Source organism: Arachis ipaensis, chromosome B9, assembly GCF_059453495.1.
Source record: "Arachis ipaensis isolate K30076 ecotype BB chromosome B9, ASM5945349v1, whole genome shotgun sequence".
In the NCBI taxonomy this organism is placed as follows: domain Eukaryota; kingdom Viridiplantae; phylum Streptophyta; class Magnoliopsida; order Fabales; family Fabaceae; genus Arachis; species Arachis ipaensis.
The window spans coordinates 144,158,337-144,179,446 of NC_142444.1; the positions used below are offsets into that span (position 1 = coordinate 144,158,337).

The following is a 21,110-nucleotide window of genomic DNA, read 5'->3' on the forward strand; positions in this document are numbered from 1 at the left end:
AAGGCTGCATCCACGATACTAAATAAACAATATTCCAATTCGTTATTATTTCGTTGATGTTGAAATAAATAATTAAATTAAAAATAGATGATACTAATTTTATTTTATTTTGGATCTTATAGAGTACCATATAAATATTTATAAAATTATATATATAAAATTTAATTTAAAATTTAATATAAAATTTGTCATTCTAATTTTTGATTTTATTTTAATTTAAACTTTTGAATTATTTTAAAAATTATAAAAAAATAAAATTTTATAGATATAAAAATAAAAAATTTGTGTATTTAGATTGAAAAAAGAATTAATTTTATAAATAATTGAAAAAAGAACTTGTGTTAAATTAATTTGAATATATTTTTCTACTAAATTGATAAGAAGAAGATAATAAAAAATAAAATAATAAAATATAAGAATAAAATTGAATACATCTAATTTATTTGCATATATATTTTGATAGAGTCTTTGTTGCAACGTTACAATAACAACATTACAATGTTTATTTAATAAGTTTAATGGATCATATAAGTGACAACAAAATACTGATATTATTTTTTTAAAATGATACGATTTCTTCTCTTTATCATTTTAAAGATGATATTCAATACAAATATTAATTTCAAATCATTTCAATTACTATAAAAATTAAAATTAATACCCAAAATTAATCCTATTAGAATTGCTCTAAAATACTAATTTGTTTCTCTCTCTTTCCTTTCTTTTTTAAATAAATAAATGTTTTTTTAATCATGCTCATAATAAGGTAGTGCAGGCCAATTTCAGGTTTGTCTCCATACATGAACTTCAAAGCTAGAGTACTATATATATTGTGATTATAGTTGATGATCACGGAAAATTAAACCTATAAATAAGACTAAGCTTACAAATCATTCATTCTCTTAGGTACTTAATCTGTCTAGATATTCATGATGATGATTTTATTATTTTAATTAAACATGTTCAACCAAGTCTCTAGCTAGGGTCACTACTTTTTGTCATCGTAATTTAATTGAACTAATTATCCATGGCACTCATTTCATCATACTCGTTAATAAGTAATCTGCAAATGTAGAAATTAACCCTTACATTGGGTGCTTTAATAATATAAACCTTTAAAGAAAATTTTAGTAGTGATGATGAAGTTTAATTTCACAATTAAATCAATTCACTTTTTTATTAATGTATAACTTTTTTAAAATGATGTATCCACATCCATGATATACCCAACCATCTAATTAATTTAAATAAATTCCATTATTATATAGGTTAATTTACAAAAAGATTATTCAGATCTGGGCCGGTGCTAATAATTATGCATGTAACAAGAAACTATATGTATATACCATTTATTAGATCGAGTTATCCTTATATGCTAATACTCAGTTAATTATCATTATAGTATGTATATATATATATAGCATTGAAGTTTTGGCTTTGATATGTGTTCATACCTTGACCCAACGTTAGGGCCCAGCATCCAAGTAAGAAGGCCCAATCCAAAGGGTTGAGCCTCACCTTGCACCAAATCAACCGCTACAAAGTCGGTTTGCACCACGACTTGCTCTAAGGAAGTCGGGAACGAGAATTAGCTGGCAGATAAGTACTCATTTGAATGGGTAACTACCCCTAGAATCTATCTAACCACTTCCACATGCCATATCTTAAGTTCCCTAAGATAAAGGGACGGTTAACACCCTAGAAAAGTAGCACTACTCCAACGGTGGTTATTGGTTCACCACTATAAATACACTGACACTCTTCAGGTATCTCTAAGTTCCAATACATTCTAAACATGCTCACGCCCTTGCTAACTTAGGCATCGGAGTGTCCTTGCAGGTACCACCCCCCATTCCTCCATGCACGCACAAGTCGGAGTGCACCGAGTTGCGGATCCACCGGGAATCCTCCCCATTCATAGGTTTGGGCATACCAGCATCGTCCAGCCCATTAATCTCCGGTTACCCACCGTAACAATATGTAAAATGAATGTATGGTCCTATAAATATAACTATACAATGAAATAATTAAACTCCATACAAAATATGTAGCTACGTACACAAACACAGAATCTCTTTATATCTAGTAATAACATTTCAGTTCACTAACAATCCAAATTAAATATTTAAAATGATGAATTTTACTTATAAGGCAAAATGATTTTATCAAATATTTCTCTTTAAATCAGGTCATATATATATCCATCATACACACATGCATAACTTTCTGCTTCACGCTACTTTTGTTGAATATTTTTTCTCTAAAGAAATCGGAAGTTGTGTTTCACTTTCTGCTCTTTCACAGACTCGAACCAATGAGTGAATGAAAACGTGACACTTTCAATAGATCTTGTCAAACTGCTTAATAATTAAGCACCAATGTCATTGCATTAAAAGATTATTATTATTATTAGTATTAGTTTATATCTAAAAGGGAATAGTAAAGCATATGCTACAATATCAAAGTACATATTGCCTCTCCATTCTACAATAGCTGAATATGTGTGAAGGTGGGTGATTAATTAAAGAAAGGCGGTTTTTTTTACACAGCCTTTTTTTGTCAACAATTAGAAAAATAAGATGAAATTTTGGGCCTTGTAAGCTTGTTTTATTTTAACCCAAAAAATAAAACCTTCTGCACATTGCTGAATTAAGTCTTAGCCCATTCCATGACCCAAAATAAAAGTCTTGGCCCACCCTAAACCCAAGACAAAAAGAGAACCTCAATTGAACCATTGATACATATCTAGTTATCTATTTAATAAATCAAATTGGTTTGGCCGAGTAATCAGCTGTCCAAAAAAGTGTTAGAAGTTCGAATTTTTTTTGTGCATACAACAACCCATTAATTAGCAACACATCTTTAAATGGAGGTCAAATTCACAATAAATTAGTTTTTGATTTATTGGGTTAGAAAATACCGTAGACAAAAAAAAATTATCTTGATCAATAAATCCTCATGTATATAACTTCCTATTATCACAATAAAACCTTCTTAAAACTCCCATATATATATATATATATATTCTTAACCCCTTTCCTTCTAAGGCATTGGTTTTGGGTGAGAACTAAACTCTTCTAAATAATAATCATATCAAAATCCAAAAAATAATGAAATGCCAGTTTATATCAAATAGTCAATGTGTCCTCTCTTTGACTATCACATAAAATCATTTAATCTAACCTTATTATTATTAAAAAAAAATATGTGCTTAGCAATACATTTTAAGAATATAAATATATAATAAAAAATATTTACTTAAAAGTTGTTCACATTTTTTGATATTTTTAATATATTAAACACATAAAAAACTTTAAAAAATTTATTTTCATACTCTTACCATATATAGTAAAGATATACATTTAATCTAAATCCAATATTTATTCAAGTTTTGAATTCAGAAATCAGAAGATAACAGCGTCGCGGATTCTCTCTTTTTTTTTTTAAAAAAAAAAATCCAAAATTATAAATAGATGAGGTTGATGCAGCTGTTCCATTATGCACCAAATCACATGTTCGTTCATTCATTCATTGATTTCATTCTAACATTGGGATTGAAATCAAAGAAACGTTCAGAGCACAGATTCATCAACTGTAACAGCTGCAACACCTAACAACCACTGGATTCGTACTTTTAAACCCTAAACCTGATCGATTCCATGGTTGAACACTACAACAAGTACGATCCATCATTAACAAAAAATCAAATAATTAAACAAATAAATAAATAAACTTTGCGATTTAATTATTTATGTTTTCGGTTTTGGATTTTTGATTGCCGTGAAATTTGGGTGCGTAGGCTGGTGAAGCTGGTGGCGAGGGCTTTCTACGACGATCTAACGAGCAAAGGTGATAATCAACCCAAAAGCGGAAGAAGTGATAACAGAGGAATCGCCGTTGTGATCCTCGACGCCCTCACCAGGTTATCCTTCTTCAGATTTCGATTTCTCTCCCTTTATTTTCACGCAATTGCAAACGGAATAAAAAAAATTGAAAATAAATAAATCAATTTCATTTGAAATTTTAGTGCATTGAGGTTAAAATACTTGTTAGTGGTGTTGAAGGTGATAAAATGATGAGTTTGATTAATCTGCTAATGATGTGGCGTGATTGAGACAAGTATTAAACCTATTATTATATAGGCTATTGAGCATAACTAACTGTTAGCTAATTTTTAACGGACTAACTAACTGTAACTCATTTCAGCTTGATTGTAACACTTAGTATGCCTGGATTTGATTTTGAGATTCAATAATGATATTGGTTGAATTACAGTGTTGATTATACATAGTTGAAAGAGAACATGGGGGAGGGGAATGGGGATATGTCTGTTTGTTTATTTAGTTTGCTTGAGTTATTTTATTCAGTTGGCCTTGTGTTAATTCTTTTATCTAGACGGCAATGGGTTAGGGAAGAAGACTTGGCAAAGGACCTCAAATTGCATACGAAACAGCTTCGTCGAACTCTGCGGTTCTTTGAAGAAGAAAAGATAATAACCCGGTTTCACAGAAAAGAGGTGACTTTCGTGTTCAGTCCATGTATAGTTTGACTGCCATTTTGTGAATTGTTATCGGCTTATTAATGTTCGCCAACCAGATTGGCAAGTTCTAAAGTCTGATATAAAGCTTGGTTGTATTAGTCAATGAGTTAAACAGGTCAACTGAGTAGATCAATCTGTTGGTGATGACACATTCCTTCAGTTAACAATTAATTGGATGATTTATTCTTAACTCATATAAATTGGAAGCTACAGAATGACACACTAATAGAAGGGAAATAAAAGGGGATATTGAATTTTAGTGCAGTATGATATTCTTCTCATTGCAACTCTATTCTTATGTCCTCTAGTTCCGTAATTAAAATTTAGTGAAATGGATAAGGCTGGGGTAAGGATTATTCAATAAGGTACAACAAATTTATGATGTTTATTCCTGTTATTTATGCAGGTATTTGCCACACCTTAGCACTAAAGATATTGCAAGTATTATATCTCAGTTATCTTAACCTGTTCGAGTTGTCACTGTAAATTCGGCATAATCTTTTGCTCTGAAGATTTTGTAAAAGGATCTTATTCTCTTTTGGTTCTGTTTGATCTGTTAACTTGACCATGGATACCCAACAACAAATTCACATACTTCTCTGATTTTATGGACACATTAAATAAGGATATGCATGCTACTGCTAAGATTATTATAATATAAGTTTGTCATCATGCTGTAGCGTATATGTCATTCTAATCCTTTGTACAACTTTCTTTTTTGCTGTCTCTAAGATGTGAAGTTTCTTCATTCTTTTAAATTCAAATGTTTCAAAAATCATAACTCGTTATTTATCGTTTCCAATTTCTTTATTATGATGTGTGAGTTGTGGGTAAATAGATATAGTCATGGTATAGTGTACCTGTTTTAAATGTGTGATTTCACCAGACAGCAAAAGGTGCAAAAATTTTCAGTGCTGCTGTAGCTGCTACAGTCGATGCTCAACATCCAACAAAAGAGGGAGAAGAAAAGGTCAAGCTGCACACACACTCTTATTGTTGTCTAGATTATGCACAGGTCCATCTCTTCTTGCATTTTCTTCTATAAATCTATTTTACTGAGTGTTTGTGTTTCATACATTGAAATTCTTAGTTGAGTCTCATTGCAGATATATGATGTGGTCAGATACAGACTGCATCGCATGAAGCATAAGCTGAAAGATGAATTGGATAACAAAAATACAGTTCAGGAATATATATGTACAACCTGTGGGAAAAGGTCTTAATAATTAATTTTAAAATCAATAATTTGTCATGGTTATTCAATTTGATGTAATACTCTGGAATTTGAATTATTGTAGATACAATGCTTTGGATGCATTGCGGTTGATTTCATTTGAAGATGACGATTTCCATTGTGAAAGTTGTAATGGAAAACTTGAGATTGAAAGCGATAAGATTGCTGCTCAAGATGGGGGAGATGTTGATGAAAATGCAAGACGACGTCGACGTGAAAAGTTAAAAGATATGCTTCAAAAATTGGAGGTTCCCATATTATTTATTTCTATTATTTGTTTCAAATGATGAATAATTTTTTTTTTATAATTGTTATTCTCGATGAAAACTATCTCATTTGTTTGCTACTTTCTAGAAATAAGAAACTTAAATAATGATGTTTGCCTATTTCCCTCTAGGAGCTAATTTGGGTCATAGCCAGCTTCTGTTTTTCATCTCATGTAAACTTTAGTAGCAGGAGGATATAAAAATAGACAAATTCTTTACCCTTTACGAGCATAAGGATCTCTTGAGATTATTGTGATGGAGAGAAATTATTAACTACATTAAAGTTGGAGAAGATCAAGAAAGAAAAGAAACCTGGAGACAGAACCCCCTATTTTCATTCTCTTTTGATGTTCTGGCCCTAATTAGGAGAGGATCAAAGGAATTAAATTGCTGCCAGTTTAAACTCGAAACTTGAGAACATCAGCATGGTGTCCAAAATTTATTGGTCAGACTTTCAAGTTTACTGGAGGTCACTGAGTTTGACTAATAGCTATGCTTCTAAACTCAATGCTTCATTTTTGACAACCATGTTTGATACAGTGCCCAAATTTTGCTAGACACAATTGCAAGTTTACCTGAGGTCACCCACTTTGCACGTTTGAACTCCATGATATTTGTTGGAGTGCATACAGCCTAAATGTTCTCATTGTTACTGAACCAGCATTTAATTTTCATGTGATGATTGTTGTACTTTATGTGAAAATGCAGTCGGAGCTCAAGCCTTTAACAGACCAACTCAATCGAGTAAAAGACTTGCCTGTCCCAGATTTTGGCAATCTTCAAGCATGGGAAGCTCGAGCTGCTGCTGCTGGGCGTGCAGCCGGTGGAGATGGTTCTGATAAATCTCAGCTTGGACCAATCCCTTACAGTGGAGATACAAAGGTTAGGGGTAGCCTTTTCTTTCCCTTTTGTTTTGGAGGATATGTTATCCTCTTCGTAGTTGAATATCCTCTCCTCACTATTCTTTTTATTTTTTTTCCCTATTTTTTCGGGGAAATGAAAAATTTCCTTACTTTTAATTTGAGTAGTGTCATGTTATATAATCTGAAAGAGAGCATACCTATTATTGGCATACCATTGATGGCAAAGTGCCGAATACCCTCATAAATATTACATTGGAGTTTCCCAACTGTCCAAGACTCCCAAACAAATCACAAGACTCCAATTCTCTACTCTTTACCTTCTAATTTATACGAATCCCTGGCTCAGTGTCTCTATATCTACTGGTAAACTTCCCCTAAAAAAACAGCCATCTACTATGCACCAAAGAGAGGCACAAAACTATCATGTACCAAATCAGAACTGGTGGCTAAGAATTTTTAAAATTGTCCTTACATATGTTTTCATGTGTATCGTGAACATGCTCTCCAACTTGGTGTTGTGTTTTGTTTTTTCTTTCTTTTAGTTTGCACTCCTGGTCAAAATAGTTTTAATTTTTGGTTATTTTTCTGTGCAAAATTTGTGATGGAGCATATCTTCCATAAAAGTCTTAAATGCTAAGTTGTTTATTATGAACGTGGACAGGTTGTAGTTGATTTCAATGGCTCCGAATTAAAAGGAGCTGTTAAGTCAGAAACTGAAAGTGCCAGTTTAAAGGTTTTGCCACCATGGATGATTAGACAGGGGATGGTTCTTACAAAAGAACAGCGAGGAGAGGTGAAGCAGGAAACAAAAATGGATGGGACTTCAACATCCACAGCAAAACAATACTCGGAAGACAAAAAGTCATCAATTTTGCAAGAGGATAACAAGAATATACAGGCTCGTAGAATAATTCTTTATGTTCTGATACTTGTTACTTTCCTTGCTTCCCAAGTCATTCTAAAGTTTATGTTGACCCCCCTTTATCTGTGTTTTATATAGGATGAGTATATCAAGGCTTATTATGCTGCTTTACTTAAGCAACAAGAAGAATGGCAAGATGCATCAAAAAATCAAGAACCAAATGCACCTGCAGCAGAGGATCCTTCTAGCAGTACTTCCAATCGTCAGGTTGGAGTCAAATCAAAACGCGAGGAAGACGAGGAAGATGATGGTACTGAGTGGGAGGATGCTCCATTTGGAGGTATATGTCGTCTTCTGAATCTGAGTAAATTGAAAGTTGGATACTTTTTTGAACCTGCATTTATATGTTAAACATGTTTTACATCAATTGTGTCCCTCATTCGTGCTTTGGTGTATATATGAAGGCATTGGAAATGGTTACAAGGTCAATGATTTGAATGTTAAATCTGACAAGGATCAACCGCAACCACAAGCAGATGCTAGTGATGATGACGATGATGTTGACTGGGAAGAAGGCTAATGAAGTTACGTGGTTGGTTAAGTATGATGAAATGGCTTTTTCTGATATACAAGGAGAAGGTGCTCTTGTTCTTAAGCATAGAGCCATGCTGCTGCAAGTTATGCAGCTAAAAAACCCGGGTTAGCTGTTCATATTCTTTAGTTGCTGTGGTGCATTTTGCTTGGTGACGCTTCCCTGAACTTTTAAAGAGAAGATTTGGAGGGTTGGTTTTATAGCATCGGTTATCATAAATTTTTCTCTTCATATATTGGATGGATCAACTCTACTTTGAAATTGTGTGCGAAACTTCATTTGGTTGTGTTGTAACCAACACAAAAACAAAACACCATTCTGGATTTTTTTTATTACATAAATAAAATAAATATAATATTTAACTATTCATGCAATGGGAGTATTTATATTTTTATATTATATTTACATTTAGTTTATGAAAAAGGATAAAATTAAAAAATTATAAATTATAAAATTTATAATTGGATGGAGTATAACCTATCCAATGAGTAAGACCGTTAAAATGGGTCAAGTTAACTCATTTATCTGTCTAAACGAGCGAATTATTTTAGGTTAAATAGACAGTTGTATACAAAAAATACAATTTTGTTGTGTATGAAATATTCTAAGATAATTCAAACATGACTAAAAAAATTTAAGTTCCTCCTTTGGGTTAAACAGGTGATTGTAGACTAAAAGTGTAATTTTATTGTGTATGAATAATTCTATGACCCAAAACATAGTTAAAAAAGAGTAAAGTTTCTTTTATAAGTGTTACGCTAAAAGGATAAAATCCAAAAAGAAAATTCTAAGAAGTTAAATTTTTCTTTAAGTGGAAACTAAATTGATGAGATGGATTAGTTGATTTGAAATGTAAAAAGTGTCATCTAATTAGAAATGAATTAAACTAGATGTTTCTTTACTAATGTCACATGTCATGAGCACTCTTTTACCCAAACATCTCTTTGTCGCCACGAACACTTGGAGTAGTGTCAAAACTGCTACCTTAACTTGAAGATCACCTTCCTTCTTATATCCATAATTAAAGAGACATAAAATAATGGAAGCACTCAAAAACATCTTCTGTCAATTATTTGATAACAAGCATTGAGATAAAAGGAATAGGTTGAATATAACCTTATAACCATTGGACAATATACTCTCCTTTTAAAATAACTTAGAATTATAAAAGGACTTCAATCTGCTTCTCTCAAAAAAGATTTTTCAAACTTGAGAAATCATCTCTATCCTTGTCTCTTTCCTAATTTTTTCAATTGTTCTTCATTTTGTTCATCAAATTCAAACAAGAGAATTCACAAAATTAGCATTTTGGGTGTTCTAGAAAATAAATTTAATTAACCCCTGTCCACTTTAAAAGAGTTCATTCATCATTTTGTGACATTAATAAAAGTTTTAATTCTTGTTTCCCACTATGTTCTTCATATTTAGTTTTTGTGTTATTTATTTGCCACTAATAAAAATATTTTACTCATAAATTTACCTACCATTAATCTCTCATCTTCATCTTTCTTTACTTAATCTATTTCCACAAAATTATACCCGAATCAACGGGTTGACCCCGATTAACCCAAAAAAATGATGGATTAAACAGGCGTTCCATTTAAATATTTTTTCTAAGAAAAAATATTTTTAGCCAATATCTTTTCTTATCCGACGCAAAAACCTGACATATCAATAAACAAAACACTGTTAATTTAAGATTGACTTAAAAGTGATATTTTTTACCCGTTAAATTTATTTAGTTATAAACGGTCTGAACTAAAAAATCATAACCTATGAACAAAATAGATTTAAACATATCAACTCATTTAACTCAGGGTCTAGTCAAGTTTAAACGGGTCGAGATGACCCGTTTGACAGTTCTACTAGTCGGACAATCCAAATAACAATAGCTTAATCAAATTAAATTAAAAACTAAATTTAAATTGATACTATACGTATCGCAATCGTTCAAATAAAATTTGATTAAATAAAAAATTAAAATTTTTTTATTACAATCCAATTGTAAACAATTATATTGATTTTACATTTTAAATCAATCTAAATTGTATTATAAATACTCTCTTTTTAATTGTCCAACGTTGACAAAATAAGTAACAAAATTGGATTACTTATTTTCTTTACATTATAAAAGAAATATGCAATGATTTTGAGATAAGTAATGAAAATAAATATATATATATATATATATGTTAAGTATAAATATAAAATTTAATTTATTTAGTTTTAAAATACTTATGTTGTGGTAATAAAAAAAAAATATATGTTTTTTTTTAAAAAACGTATCAAGCATTTAAGCTTGTCCCATAAAAATATTAATAAATCAGAAAAATGTATTATCTTTTACAATTGTTTAAATTCATAATTTATAAAATATGAATGTTTTTTCCCCAAGACATTCATGTTTGCTTTTGTTTAAAGTCACACTAGATTCCAAGGGTTTCATTCTGTAGTGTAAAATATAGTCGTTTTAATGTTATGAATTTCATAAGAACTTTAACTACATTTAAAAACTTTTAAAATATTTAATTAAGATGCACCTATTTTAAAATAAAATTCATTAAACTACTAACACAATTAATATATTTTGTAATTTTAGTTGAAATAAAAATAAATCACAAAAAATATATTCGAATAATTTTATTGCTGACAAAAATATACTAGAGTTTTGTTATTAGTAAAAATGTCTTCAAATAATTTAAAAAAGCTATAAAAATATCCAACATTAAATATGTATTCTCCAAAAATATTTTAGAAATTAAATTTTGATGCAACTTTTTACAAACATAATTAAAAAAATAGAATATTTTTATCTTTAAAATTTAGTAATTTTTCGCTAAGTATATATATTTTTTAATTTTCTTGGTCAACAACTAATAAACTTTTAAAAAATAAAAAAAATATATAGAGATCAAATTTTTATCCCCTTTTTTTATGTATCTTTTAAACAATTATCTAAACATTTCTATAAAATTTTTAGATTAAATACATAAACAATTTTGTCATTTGTCACTTAAAAGAAAATAAATTTTTTTTGAATATTTTTGTTATATTTTTATTATGTTTTTAAATTATTTAAAAATACTTTTATCAATAATAAAATTCGAATACATTTTTATGAGACAATTATTCGGATACATTTTTTGTACTTTATCCTTGAAATAATTAATTATTTATTGACAAAATCTATAAATAACTTAATAAAAATAAACTTTTCATTCATTTTTAAAATGTCATTTGTAGAATTATTTTATGAAAAATTTACACATTTTAATCCCCCGTGTAGGTTTAGATCTAGTATTATATCTATTACAAAACTATATACTCTCACCTAAAGCTTCTAAAACGATCGACTGCGTTAACAAAACAAAAAATCTTATTCAGCAACTTATATATACACAAGGCACTGTAACACTTCCGAAGACCACCACCATTGACATTGAGGGTCAAACTCCCCAAAAAATTCATCAGTTCTCTAACGCTTTGCATTCACGGAGGACAGTTTTTGCTTACTTGACTTGACTTCACTCTGTGACCAAGATGACTGCTTAAATCTACCAGCCAGTAAGCTAGAGGTTTCACCAGCACAAATTTTTCTTCTTTTAGACTCCAGCTCCAGTCTCCTCTTATCGGTCATGGAAGACGAAGACAATCCAGCAAAAATGGATGAAGCATTGATCAATGCCCTCTTGTCCCTCCTATTTTTGTCAAATTTACCCGAAAATTTCACTTTTGCTGCGGCAGCAGCATCTTCTTCTGAGGCTGGAAGCAGTCGTATGCCAAAGCCCCTTTTCCTGGAAGCAGCCTCTTCCTCAGCAACTCTTTTCTTTTGATTCTGAGAGCATGATGAAAATATTATATCAATAGGAGAAATAATACTATTAAAGGAGGAGAAAAGGAATGAATAATAATAGGACAAATTTCATGAGCTATAACATACTCTAAGTCGGGCCCTGAGACTCTTATTCAGGGCATAGTCATCTGCATGTCTGGAATCAGATAGTCGCTGTAGACGCACAAGAACTGGTTCAGCTTCCTTCTTCTTTTTCAAGTCTTCTTCCTGGTGTTCAAGGCGGTAAAAGGGATCTGCAAGCTTCCCTTTCACTGTAATACAAAAATGTTAGTTAGCCAACATTTGCAATAGTGAAAAAGTAGCTACCCTAATTAGGCGAGTCCATGTAAAACAACCACACTATCAAAGGGTTTAGTAACACTGGCATGCAAAATAACACACACCAAGCTAGTTGGAGCAAATATATACCTTATTTAATAAAGAAAAGATCACAGCCAAGATTTGTCACCAATCCATACCTTCATCGGCAGGTAATTCAAAAGTTTCTGCATCCTCAACATCAAAATCCTCAGTTTTTTTCTGAGCACCACTGATGATAAGATACTCGCAATTTTTTGGATCAGTTTGGATGACAATCTCATGTTTACAGCATGCAGACTTCATGGTGAAGTTCCATATCTGAAGAAACACAGACACGCTTGTTAATTATTAATACATAAAGAAAAGAAGGTTAAACAGCTCGTAGAATGGATTTGCAGCATTACTTAAGCATACCTTTGTGGAATAATAATTTCCAACTTGCTTTTTCTCAGCATTGAATCGCACACCCTTTGCAATCATAGAATTGCATCCTCCACACCATATATTAAAAGGCATCTCAAACCTGAAGCAAATAGTTAGAAAACAGGAATTAAAACATAAAAAAATCGAGTAATTAACATTCCATCCCATGCTAGTCCAACTTAAGCCACATTGGGGAATGGATGCCAGCTTAACATAGAAACAAAACAACCTATTCACATGTAATATTACATTCAGCATATAAACAAATTAGAATATGATCATTTTTTAATTTAAGGAATTGTTAAAGCATACTCATAAACCACAACATGTACCAACATATTAACTTGTATATTGGATTACTATACACCTGAGAGTCTGGTCTATGAACATTATAGATACAAAACAGACAATAGCTTAAGGTGCTTATCATCCACATTCTTCCGATTCCCAGATTACAGCAATCATAGAGTAAAAGACTTACTGTTGGAGATCCCTCTTTCAATAAAGATTATTAATGTTAAAATGAATAATGAAAATAGCATTGTTCCTGTTAAGCTATATTGATTATTACCTTATAATCAGAATACCCTGATCTATCTTCCTGGCTCTCTCTCTCAAGGCATGTTGACCATGGAACTTGTTCAGGGAACCCTGAAAAGAAAAACCATGATGTAAGAATCTTGCTACTAAATAATTATTGATTGTATAAGAGAACACACTGTAGGAAAACATACCTGACTTGGGTCCCATTCAGGGGGATAGTAGAAGTTGTCAGCTCTAGCTGCTGCAAGGGAAGACTACAGAAATGCAAGCAATGAATATTAGTGTATCAGAAAATCAACTCATTTTTTTTTTGTTTATAATTTTAAGGTTGTGATGAGGAGTAGGGGAAGAAGATAGAAAAAGAACAGGCAGGGACTATAAATTCACAGTAACCAGCTGCATTACATGCTATATAATGTAGAACAGAATTCAAATGCTTTTCAACAAAGAAAAACAATGTAGAAAACAGAAAACATGCAGTGGTGCTATTGAACAAAAAGCAAATATAAGTGAACAATAGTTTTAATTTGGTTTTGAACTTTTGGTTGGGGATGGGGAAGAGGAGAGAGAGACCCCGCCCCCCCGGGGGGGGGGGGGGGGTTGGGGTTCAAATCCACATGAATATTGAATAGCAGTTAACACTATCTCCTAGTCATTAGCTTGCAATAAAGAATCAAAATCTATCAGAATGGCACAGTTCCACCAAGAGTATGGCTTGCATAGTTTTCAAAATACAAAGAACTGTAATCAACCTCACAGTTAAAACTTTACATAATAGAAGTTGGACAAGTACTCCAACAAAAGCCATCAAATACCAAGCTTTCACCCTAGATTTACTTTCGATTCCATATTCTTAAGTCGGTGTTCTATCGATTCTTCCTATAACACACAGCTTTTAACCCTAAAAAAGAAATCCCGTTAAATTTCTTCCTATCATCAGAAAGGCCAATACGAATTTTCACGATTTCCCCGAGCTCATTACAGCATAATTAAACAATCCAAAGCAACAATAACAAAATCAAACACCAATAGGGTTCATATTCATAAGTTACGATCGCGATTAAACTGAACAATACAACAAAGAGAAATAAAACAGGAAAAATCAAAGACGCACGCCAATACTAAACGGAAACCCTAATTGACATCATGCAATAAAAATAAAACTATATATATGTATATAAAGAGTCTCACCATTTTGATTTATTTGATTTACTGTCCTTCAAAATTCTCAGCTTCAGTCGTATTGTCACAGTTTGCGGTTGAGAATGGCGACGATGTTCTACGAAGATGTGTATGGGTGTTTGATAAAGGGAAGAGGGTAAAGGGTAACGCGTGGTTAGGGATTTAGTTGGGTCTCGACAGGTTGATTTAATGTAGGAAAGGTTTGGATTAAAAAGATAAGCTGTCAATTAGGTTAACTATTTTTTTTGGGCTAAGTTTTAGATTTTTTTTTTGTAGGTATTAAATAATAAATATCGGATCGAAACCCAGAAAAAAAATATACCAATATTGAAATGACCAAAATATATAAATGACTTACGTGTATTTTATATTTGGGTTGGGTCATATTTATTATTTAATATTTATAGGTGATCTAAATTCTAAATCATTAATAGAATAGATGTAGAAAATTCAGAAACAGATATAATTCACTTTAGTTTAAAATTCAGCTGGCGTCAACTTTATGTGAAGTTAATAATTAAAAATTAATAGATAAAAATTTAATCAAATCAATCAAATTATTTAACGATTCTTAACTATCAACTTCACATAAAGTTAATTTTTTTCCTTCGCTCTATCGAGTTTCTCCGAATACATGGTGGGAAAATATAGCCAACCTAAATTTGTGACATATATGAGAATAATTAGAGTGAACTACTAATTCGGTCTCTATTCATTTTTTAGAATGACAACGTGATCCCTCACAATAAAAACGATCTATTTCGGTCTCTATTCTATACTTCTGTGACACAACGCGATCTCTGTGGGTGATTCTCCGTCAACTCTAAATTAAAAATGCTGACATGTTAGGTTCAGAAATGGACAGGAGCCTAATAGTCTCTAAATTCAAATTGGTTATGGGTTTATTTGTCCCTATTCTTAAATAATATCTTTTTTAATTTTTTTATTCATTATATTAATATTTTTTTTCAATAAATTATTAAATATATAGTATAATAAGTACAAATTAATTAATAAATTATTCAAATTTAAAAATATCATTTATTATAAATAATTTTCAAATATATATATATAATAAATATTAAAATTCAGTTAATACATTAATAATAATAACCCTATTGTTACGATTGGTAACTGGAGATTAATGAGCTGGACTCGTGGGGTTGGCCCAATCCCCTAATGGAGGAAGCCTTCGAGCAGGTTCGCGTCTGGGAGCCTCTGTCCGACTTGTACGTAAGAGAGAATGGGGGGTGGTACCTGCAAAGACACTCCGATGCTTAAGTCAGCAGGGGTCTGAACAAATTTAAAGAGTATTGGAACTTAGAGATACCTGAGGGGTGTCAGTGTATTTATAGTGGTGAACCAATAATCACCGTTGGAGTAGTTCCACCTTTTAAGGAGGATAACCGTCCCTTTATCTTAGGGAAGTTGAGATATGGCCCCTGAAAGTGGGTTGAGAGATTTTAGGGGCAGTTACTTATTTGAATAAGTGTTATCTGTCAACTAACTTTCAGTCCCGACTTCCTTTGAATGAAGTATGTGTTGAATCCAACCTCTCTGGAAGAGGTCGTTATGCAGGGAGGCCAGCCTATGGACTGGGCCTTTTTATCTTATTTGGACCTGTGCCTTAGCATTGGGTTAGGGTATGAACAGTGTCCATACTCAAGTCCGATCTCTTTTGCTTAAGAGTTGGATTCGAGTATTTGAACTCGGGCTTGTAGCCGACGTGATTTTAAATTTCTTAACCGCCAAGTCTAATCAAACGTCGTGTCTGTTGGGATTTTCACATTTACACGTGGGAGCAGTTACATTGGTAACGACGCGTTTCTTTAATGATCGCGACAATTTACCCTTATGCCCCTGGCGTGTTATAAATATTTTTTCCTATTTAAACGACTTATTTTTGGCCAAGTCTTTTTTCTAGAATTGATTTGTACAACTCATTCTTTCCGAGTTATTTAAGGCTTGTAGGCTCTGTATGATTAGTTTTAGCACATCTTGATTAACCAAAGAATATTTCTTGTCCTAGTTTCGTACAACTCGTTCAATTTGAGTTGTTTTGAGGATACATGACTTGTTTTAATACAAATCACCTTTCTGAAATTTATTCTGATTTCTTACGACTTGTTTTGATACAAATTGTTTATTTCAAAAATCGTAATTATTTATGAGTATTAGGGTGGGTCGGGTGAAACCGGGTTTGATGTGACCCAGATCCGGCCCAAAAATATATACCGGGCCTATTTATTAGACCCGAATTCGGCCCTAGACCCGATGAAATCTATACACTTTCGGGTCACGATTATACCGGGTAAAAACCGGATGAAAATCGGGCCGCCAACATTACATTACCTTGATACCTTCTTATAAGCTAGCATGTGAAAATATCCAAATTTCCAAGACTCCAACCATTATTTGACATGGTAAAATTCACTTAGAAAAATATAACAAGAACTAACTCTTCTCTAAAATTAAAGCATAACCATAATCAATACTAATATTGTCTAATAACATCAAATATTTAAATCAATATAAATAATACAATACTATGCATTAGTCTAAAATCTTATGCATTTTAAACATAAAACATTAACTTATAGTCTTATAATAACTAATAACACAAAATATTAAAATTTACAATACTTAAATTCCACATAAGAATAGCCATCATTTATCACTAATAACACAAAATATTAATTGTGTATGATGACCGGGCCACCGAGCCGACTTCGGATGACCCGAGCCATGGCCCGGACCCGACCCAAAATAATGACCGGGTCTATTTTTGAGACCCTTACCCGGTCCTAGACCCGGTGAAATCATACCAAAATAGCTCCTAAAGTGTTCGGGGCCGGGCTGGATCTTTGGGCCGGGGCGGGCCATGCACACCCCTAATGAGTATAACCTCATCTAGCTCGTTCGATGCAAGTAGTTTTAAGGTCTTACGATTTGTTTCATTTCAAATCGTTTAATTAAAACGTGGCTACTTCTTGATCTAATTTCATACAACTCGTTTAAATTCAAGCTATTTTTAGGACTTCACAACTTGTTTCAAGTACAACTCGTTTATTTTGAGTCCTTTTAAAGTATCAGATCATCTTTATAACCATCGGACTTCGTTGCTTTATCCATTGTGCCTCTGCTCGAGGTCGAGCTTTATAAAGTCGGACTCGAACAATCAAGCAAAAAGAATTTTTGAATGAAGCCTTTCAATGTTTTGTTCAACTCGTTCATTCTGAGTTAGGTGACTTATCCTATACTTCCGTGACACAACGCGATCCCTGTGGGTGATTCTCCGTCAACTCTAAATGGAAAATGCTGACATGTTAGGTTTAGAAATGGATAGGAACCTAATAGTCTCTAAATTCAAATTAGTTAGGGGTTTATTTGTCCGTTTTCTTAAATAATATCTTTTTTAAATTTTTTTATTCATTATATTCATATTTTTTTTCAATAAATTATTAAATATATAGTACAATAAGTACAAACTAATTAATAAATTATTCAAATTTAAAAATATCATTTATTATAAATAATTCTCAAATATAATTTTTATATATATAAATAATAAATATTAAAATTCAGTTAATACGTTAATAATAATAACCCTATTGTTACGATGGGTAACCGGAGATTAATGGGCTGGACTCGTGGGGTTGGCCCAATCGCCTAATGGAGGAAGCCTTCGAGCAGGTTCACGCCTGGGAGCCTCCGTCTGACTTGTACGTAAGAGAGAATGGGGGGTGGTATCTGCAAAGACACTCCGATGCTTAAGTCAGCAGGGGTCTGAGAAAGTTTAAAGAGTATTGGAACTTAGATATACCTGAAGGGTGTCAGTGTATTTATAGTGGTGAACCAATAACCATCGTTAGAATAGTTCCACCTTTTAAGGAGGATAACCGTCCCTTTATCTTAGGAAAGTTGAGATATGGCCCCTGAAAGTGGGTTGAGAGATTTTAGGGGCAGTTACTTATTTGAATAAGTGTTATCTGCCAGCTAACTTTCAGTCCCGACTTCCTTTGAGTGAAGTCTGTGTTGAATCCGACCTCTCTGGAGGAGGTCGGTTATGCAGGGAGGCCAGCCTATGGACTGGGCCTTTTTATCTTATTTGGACCTGTGCTATAGCGTTGGGACATGGTATGAACAGTGCCCCTACTCGAGTCCGATCTCTTTTGCTTAAGAGTTGGATTCGAGTATTTGAACTCGGGCTTGTAGCCGACATGATTTTAAATTTCTTAACCGTCAAGTCTAATCAAACGTCGCGTCCGTTGGGGTTTTTGCATTTACACGTGGGAGCAGTTACATTGGTAACGGCGCGTTTCTTTAATGATCGTGACAATTTACCCTTATGCCCCTGACGTGTTATAAATATTTTCCCTATTTAAACGACTTATTTTTGGCCAAGTCTTTTTCTAGAATTTATTTGTACAACTCGTTCTTTCCGAGTTATTTAAGGCTTGTAGGCTCTGTACGATTGGTTTTAGAACATCTTGCTTAACCAAAGAATATTTCTTGTCCTGGTTTCGTACAACTCGTTCAGTTCGAGTTGTTTTGAGGATACGTGACTTGTTTTAATACAAATCACCTTTCTGAAACTTATTCTGATTTCTTACGACTTGTTTTGATACAAATCGTTTACTTCAAAAATTGTAATTATTTATAAGTATAACCTTATCTAGCTCGTTCGATGCGAGTAGTTTTAAGGTCTTACGATTTGTTTCATTTCAAATCGTTTAATTAAAACGTGGCTACTTCTTGATCTAATTTCATACAACTCGTTTAAATTCAAGCTGTTTTTAGGACTTCACAACTTGTTTCAAGTACAACTTGTTTATTTTGAGTCCTTTTAAAGTATCAGATCACCTTTATAACCATCGGACTTCGTTGCTTTATCCATTGTGCCCCTACTCGAGGTCGAGCTTTATGAAGTCGAACTCGAGCAATCAAGCAGAAAGGATTTTTGAATGAAGCCTTTCAATGTTCAACTCGTTCATTCCGAGTTAGGTGACTTGTTTTTTATACAAGTCACTCTTTTGAAGCACAACTAGTTATATATCAAGTTGTTTTGCGTGATTTATTTTAATACAAATTGCTTAGATCATATGGTTATTTTTTTATCGATTTTATTCAACTCATGAGCTTGAGTTGTTTTAAATCATCAAGCCGTATTATAACCATTGGACACCAATTTGTACCTCGTCGCTTTATCCGAGCGACCATTGAAAAGGTCAGCTCGTGATTTTTACGCTTTGTCGAGCATAAATTGGCGCCTTAGGTGAAGGGATTATATTCTTATTCCCTCCCTGTTCACACCCTGGTTCGAGCTATCTGACTCGGGATATTCAGTAATAAAGCGACCGACCTCTTCAGGTCAGGCTATCCGACCTCTTCAGGTCAGGCTATCCGACCTCTTTTCAATAGAGGTCGGACGAATCGACAGAAAAGTCCAGTAAAGGGCCCAAATAGAGGAACACGACCCAAATCCAAAGGCAGTCCAAGCCTATAGAAATAAGGACGGTTCCCTTGAAGATAAGCTGACCTCAACTCAAAGATAAAGATGAGATAAGATAACTAACTTATCTTATCTAAAAACAGTTACTCTACAACCATTATAAATACACTGGAGCACCCAGGTATAACTCATACTCTGATTCTACAAAAAACCTGTTTAATACCCGTGCTAACTTAAGTATCGGAGTCTCTTGTAGGTACCCCCCACCCTCCGGTGACTAAGGATCAGAAGTGCAGCCAGTCCAACAAGTCGGACACGATAGCTCCGGCCGCCACCCACCAGCCGGACCCGTCATCTCCGACCAGTACAGAAGATCTCATCCGAGATCGACCTACAGTTTCAGGTAACCCTTGGAACATTGGCGCCGTTGTCGGGGAACCTGGAAGTCATCCCATCACCATGGCGAACGACCATGACAACGACCACGATTCAGATCTAGAGGATAGAACACCGCGCAAAAATGCGGACACTACGCCGAAAGATACCCCGGAATCTAACGAAGACAAAAACTCATCAAATTCGGGAGTAATAGAAGCGCTTGAAGATCGTTTAAAGCAACTTGAAAAAGAAAGCCAGCATCAACGAGAAGTTGGCAAGGATCTACAAAGAGAGGTAAGGTGACGTCAAGAATTAGAAGATAAACTCCTACAACTCGAAGCCGATCTCAAAGCAAAAGCTACCCGGACCACCTGTTCCGAGGGTTACCTAAAACTGGAGGTCGATCTCGGATGAGATCCTTGGTACTGGTCGGGGATGACGTGTCCGGTTGGCTGGTGGCGGCCGGAGCTGTTGTGTCTGACTTGTTGGACTTGCTGCACTGCTGATCCTTGGCCACCGGAGGGTGGAGGGTACCTGCAAGAGACTCCGATGCTTAAGTTAGCACGTGTATTAAGCAGGTTTTATGTAGAATCAGAGTATGAGTTATACCTGGGTGCTCCAG

General features: G+C 33.3%; 2 protein-coding genes across 2 annotated transcripts; one reads left to right on the forward strand and one right to left on the reverse strand.

The window, feature by feature from the left end:
- The first annotated feature begins 3,496 nt into the window (after positions 1 to 3,496).
- On the forward strand, positions 3,497 to 8,731 carry LOC107618907 (uncharacterized). The gene is made up of 10 exons (XM_016321083.3): positions 3,497 to 3,679; positions 3,800 to 3,922; positions 4,396 to 4,516; positions 5,427 to 5,555; positions 5,647 to 5,756; positions 5,839 to 6,022; positions 6,749 to 6,922; positions 7,565 to 7,801; positions 7,904 to 8,105; positions 8,230 to 8,731. Exons 1-10 carry the CDS (start codon positions 3,660 to 3,662, stop codon positions 8,343 to 8,345), a joined length of 1,416 nt encoding a protein of 471 aa, XP_016176569.1. The 5' UTR covers positions 3,497 to 3,659; the 3' UTR covers positions 8,346 to 8,731.
- A 2,848-nt stretch (positions 8,732 to 11,579) lies between these two features.
- LOC107618841 (coiled-coil protein (DUF572)) lies at positions 11,580 to 14,910 on the reverse strand. The gene is made up of 7 exons (XM_016321015.3): positions 14,668 to 14,910; positions 13,668 to 13,730; positions 13,505 to 13,584; positions 12,925 to 13,033; positions 12,669 to 12,828; positions 12,298 to 12,461; positions 11,580 to 12,192 (listed from the first exon to the last, which is right to left on the reverse strand). The coding sequence occupies exons 1-7, from the start codon at positions 14,668 to 14,670 to the stop codon at positions 11,833 to 11,835; spliced, it is 939 nt and encodes a 312-aa protein (XP_016176501.1). The 5' UTR covers positions 14,671 to 14,910; the 3' UTR covers positions 11,580 to 11,832.
- Positions 14,911 to 21,110: the final 6,200 nt, after the last annotated feature.

What these genes read in the sequence shown, in the direction of transcription:
- LOC107618907 (XM_016321083.3), top strand. Translation starts at nt 3,660, where the DNA reads ATGGTTGAACACTACAACAA. An exon ending in GTTGTCTAGATTATGCACAG is followed by an intron (nt 5,556 to 5,646) that starts GTCCATCTCTTC and finishes GTCTCATTGCAG; the next exon opens with ATATATGATGTGGTCAGATA. An exon ending in TGTACAACCTGTGGGAAAAG is followed by an intron (nt 5,757 to 5,838) that starts GTCTTAATAATT and finishes GAATTATTGTAG; the next exon opens with ATACAATGCTTTGGATGCAT.
- LOC107618841 (XM_016321015.3), bottom strand. An exon ending in TGAATTACCTGCCGATGAAG is followed by an intron (nt 12,462 to 12,668) that starts GTATGGATTGGT and finishes TTTGTATTACAG; the next exon opens with TGAAAGGGAAGCTTGCAGAT. An exon ending in GTCTCAGGGCCCGACTTAGA is followed by an intron (nt 12,193 to 12,297) that starts GTATGTTATAGC and finishes TCATGCTCTCAG; the next exon opens with AATCAAAAGAAAAGAGTTGC.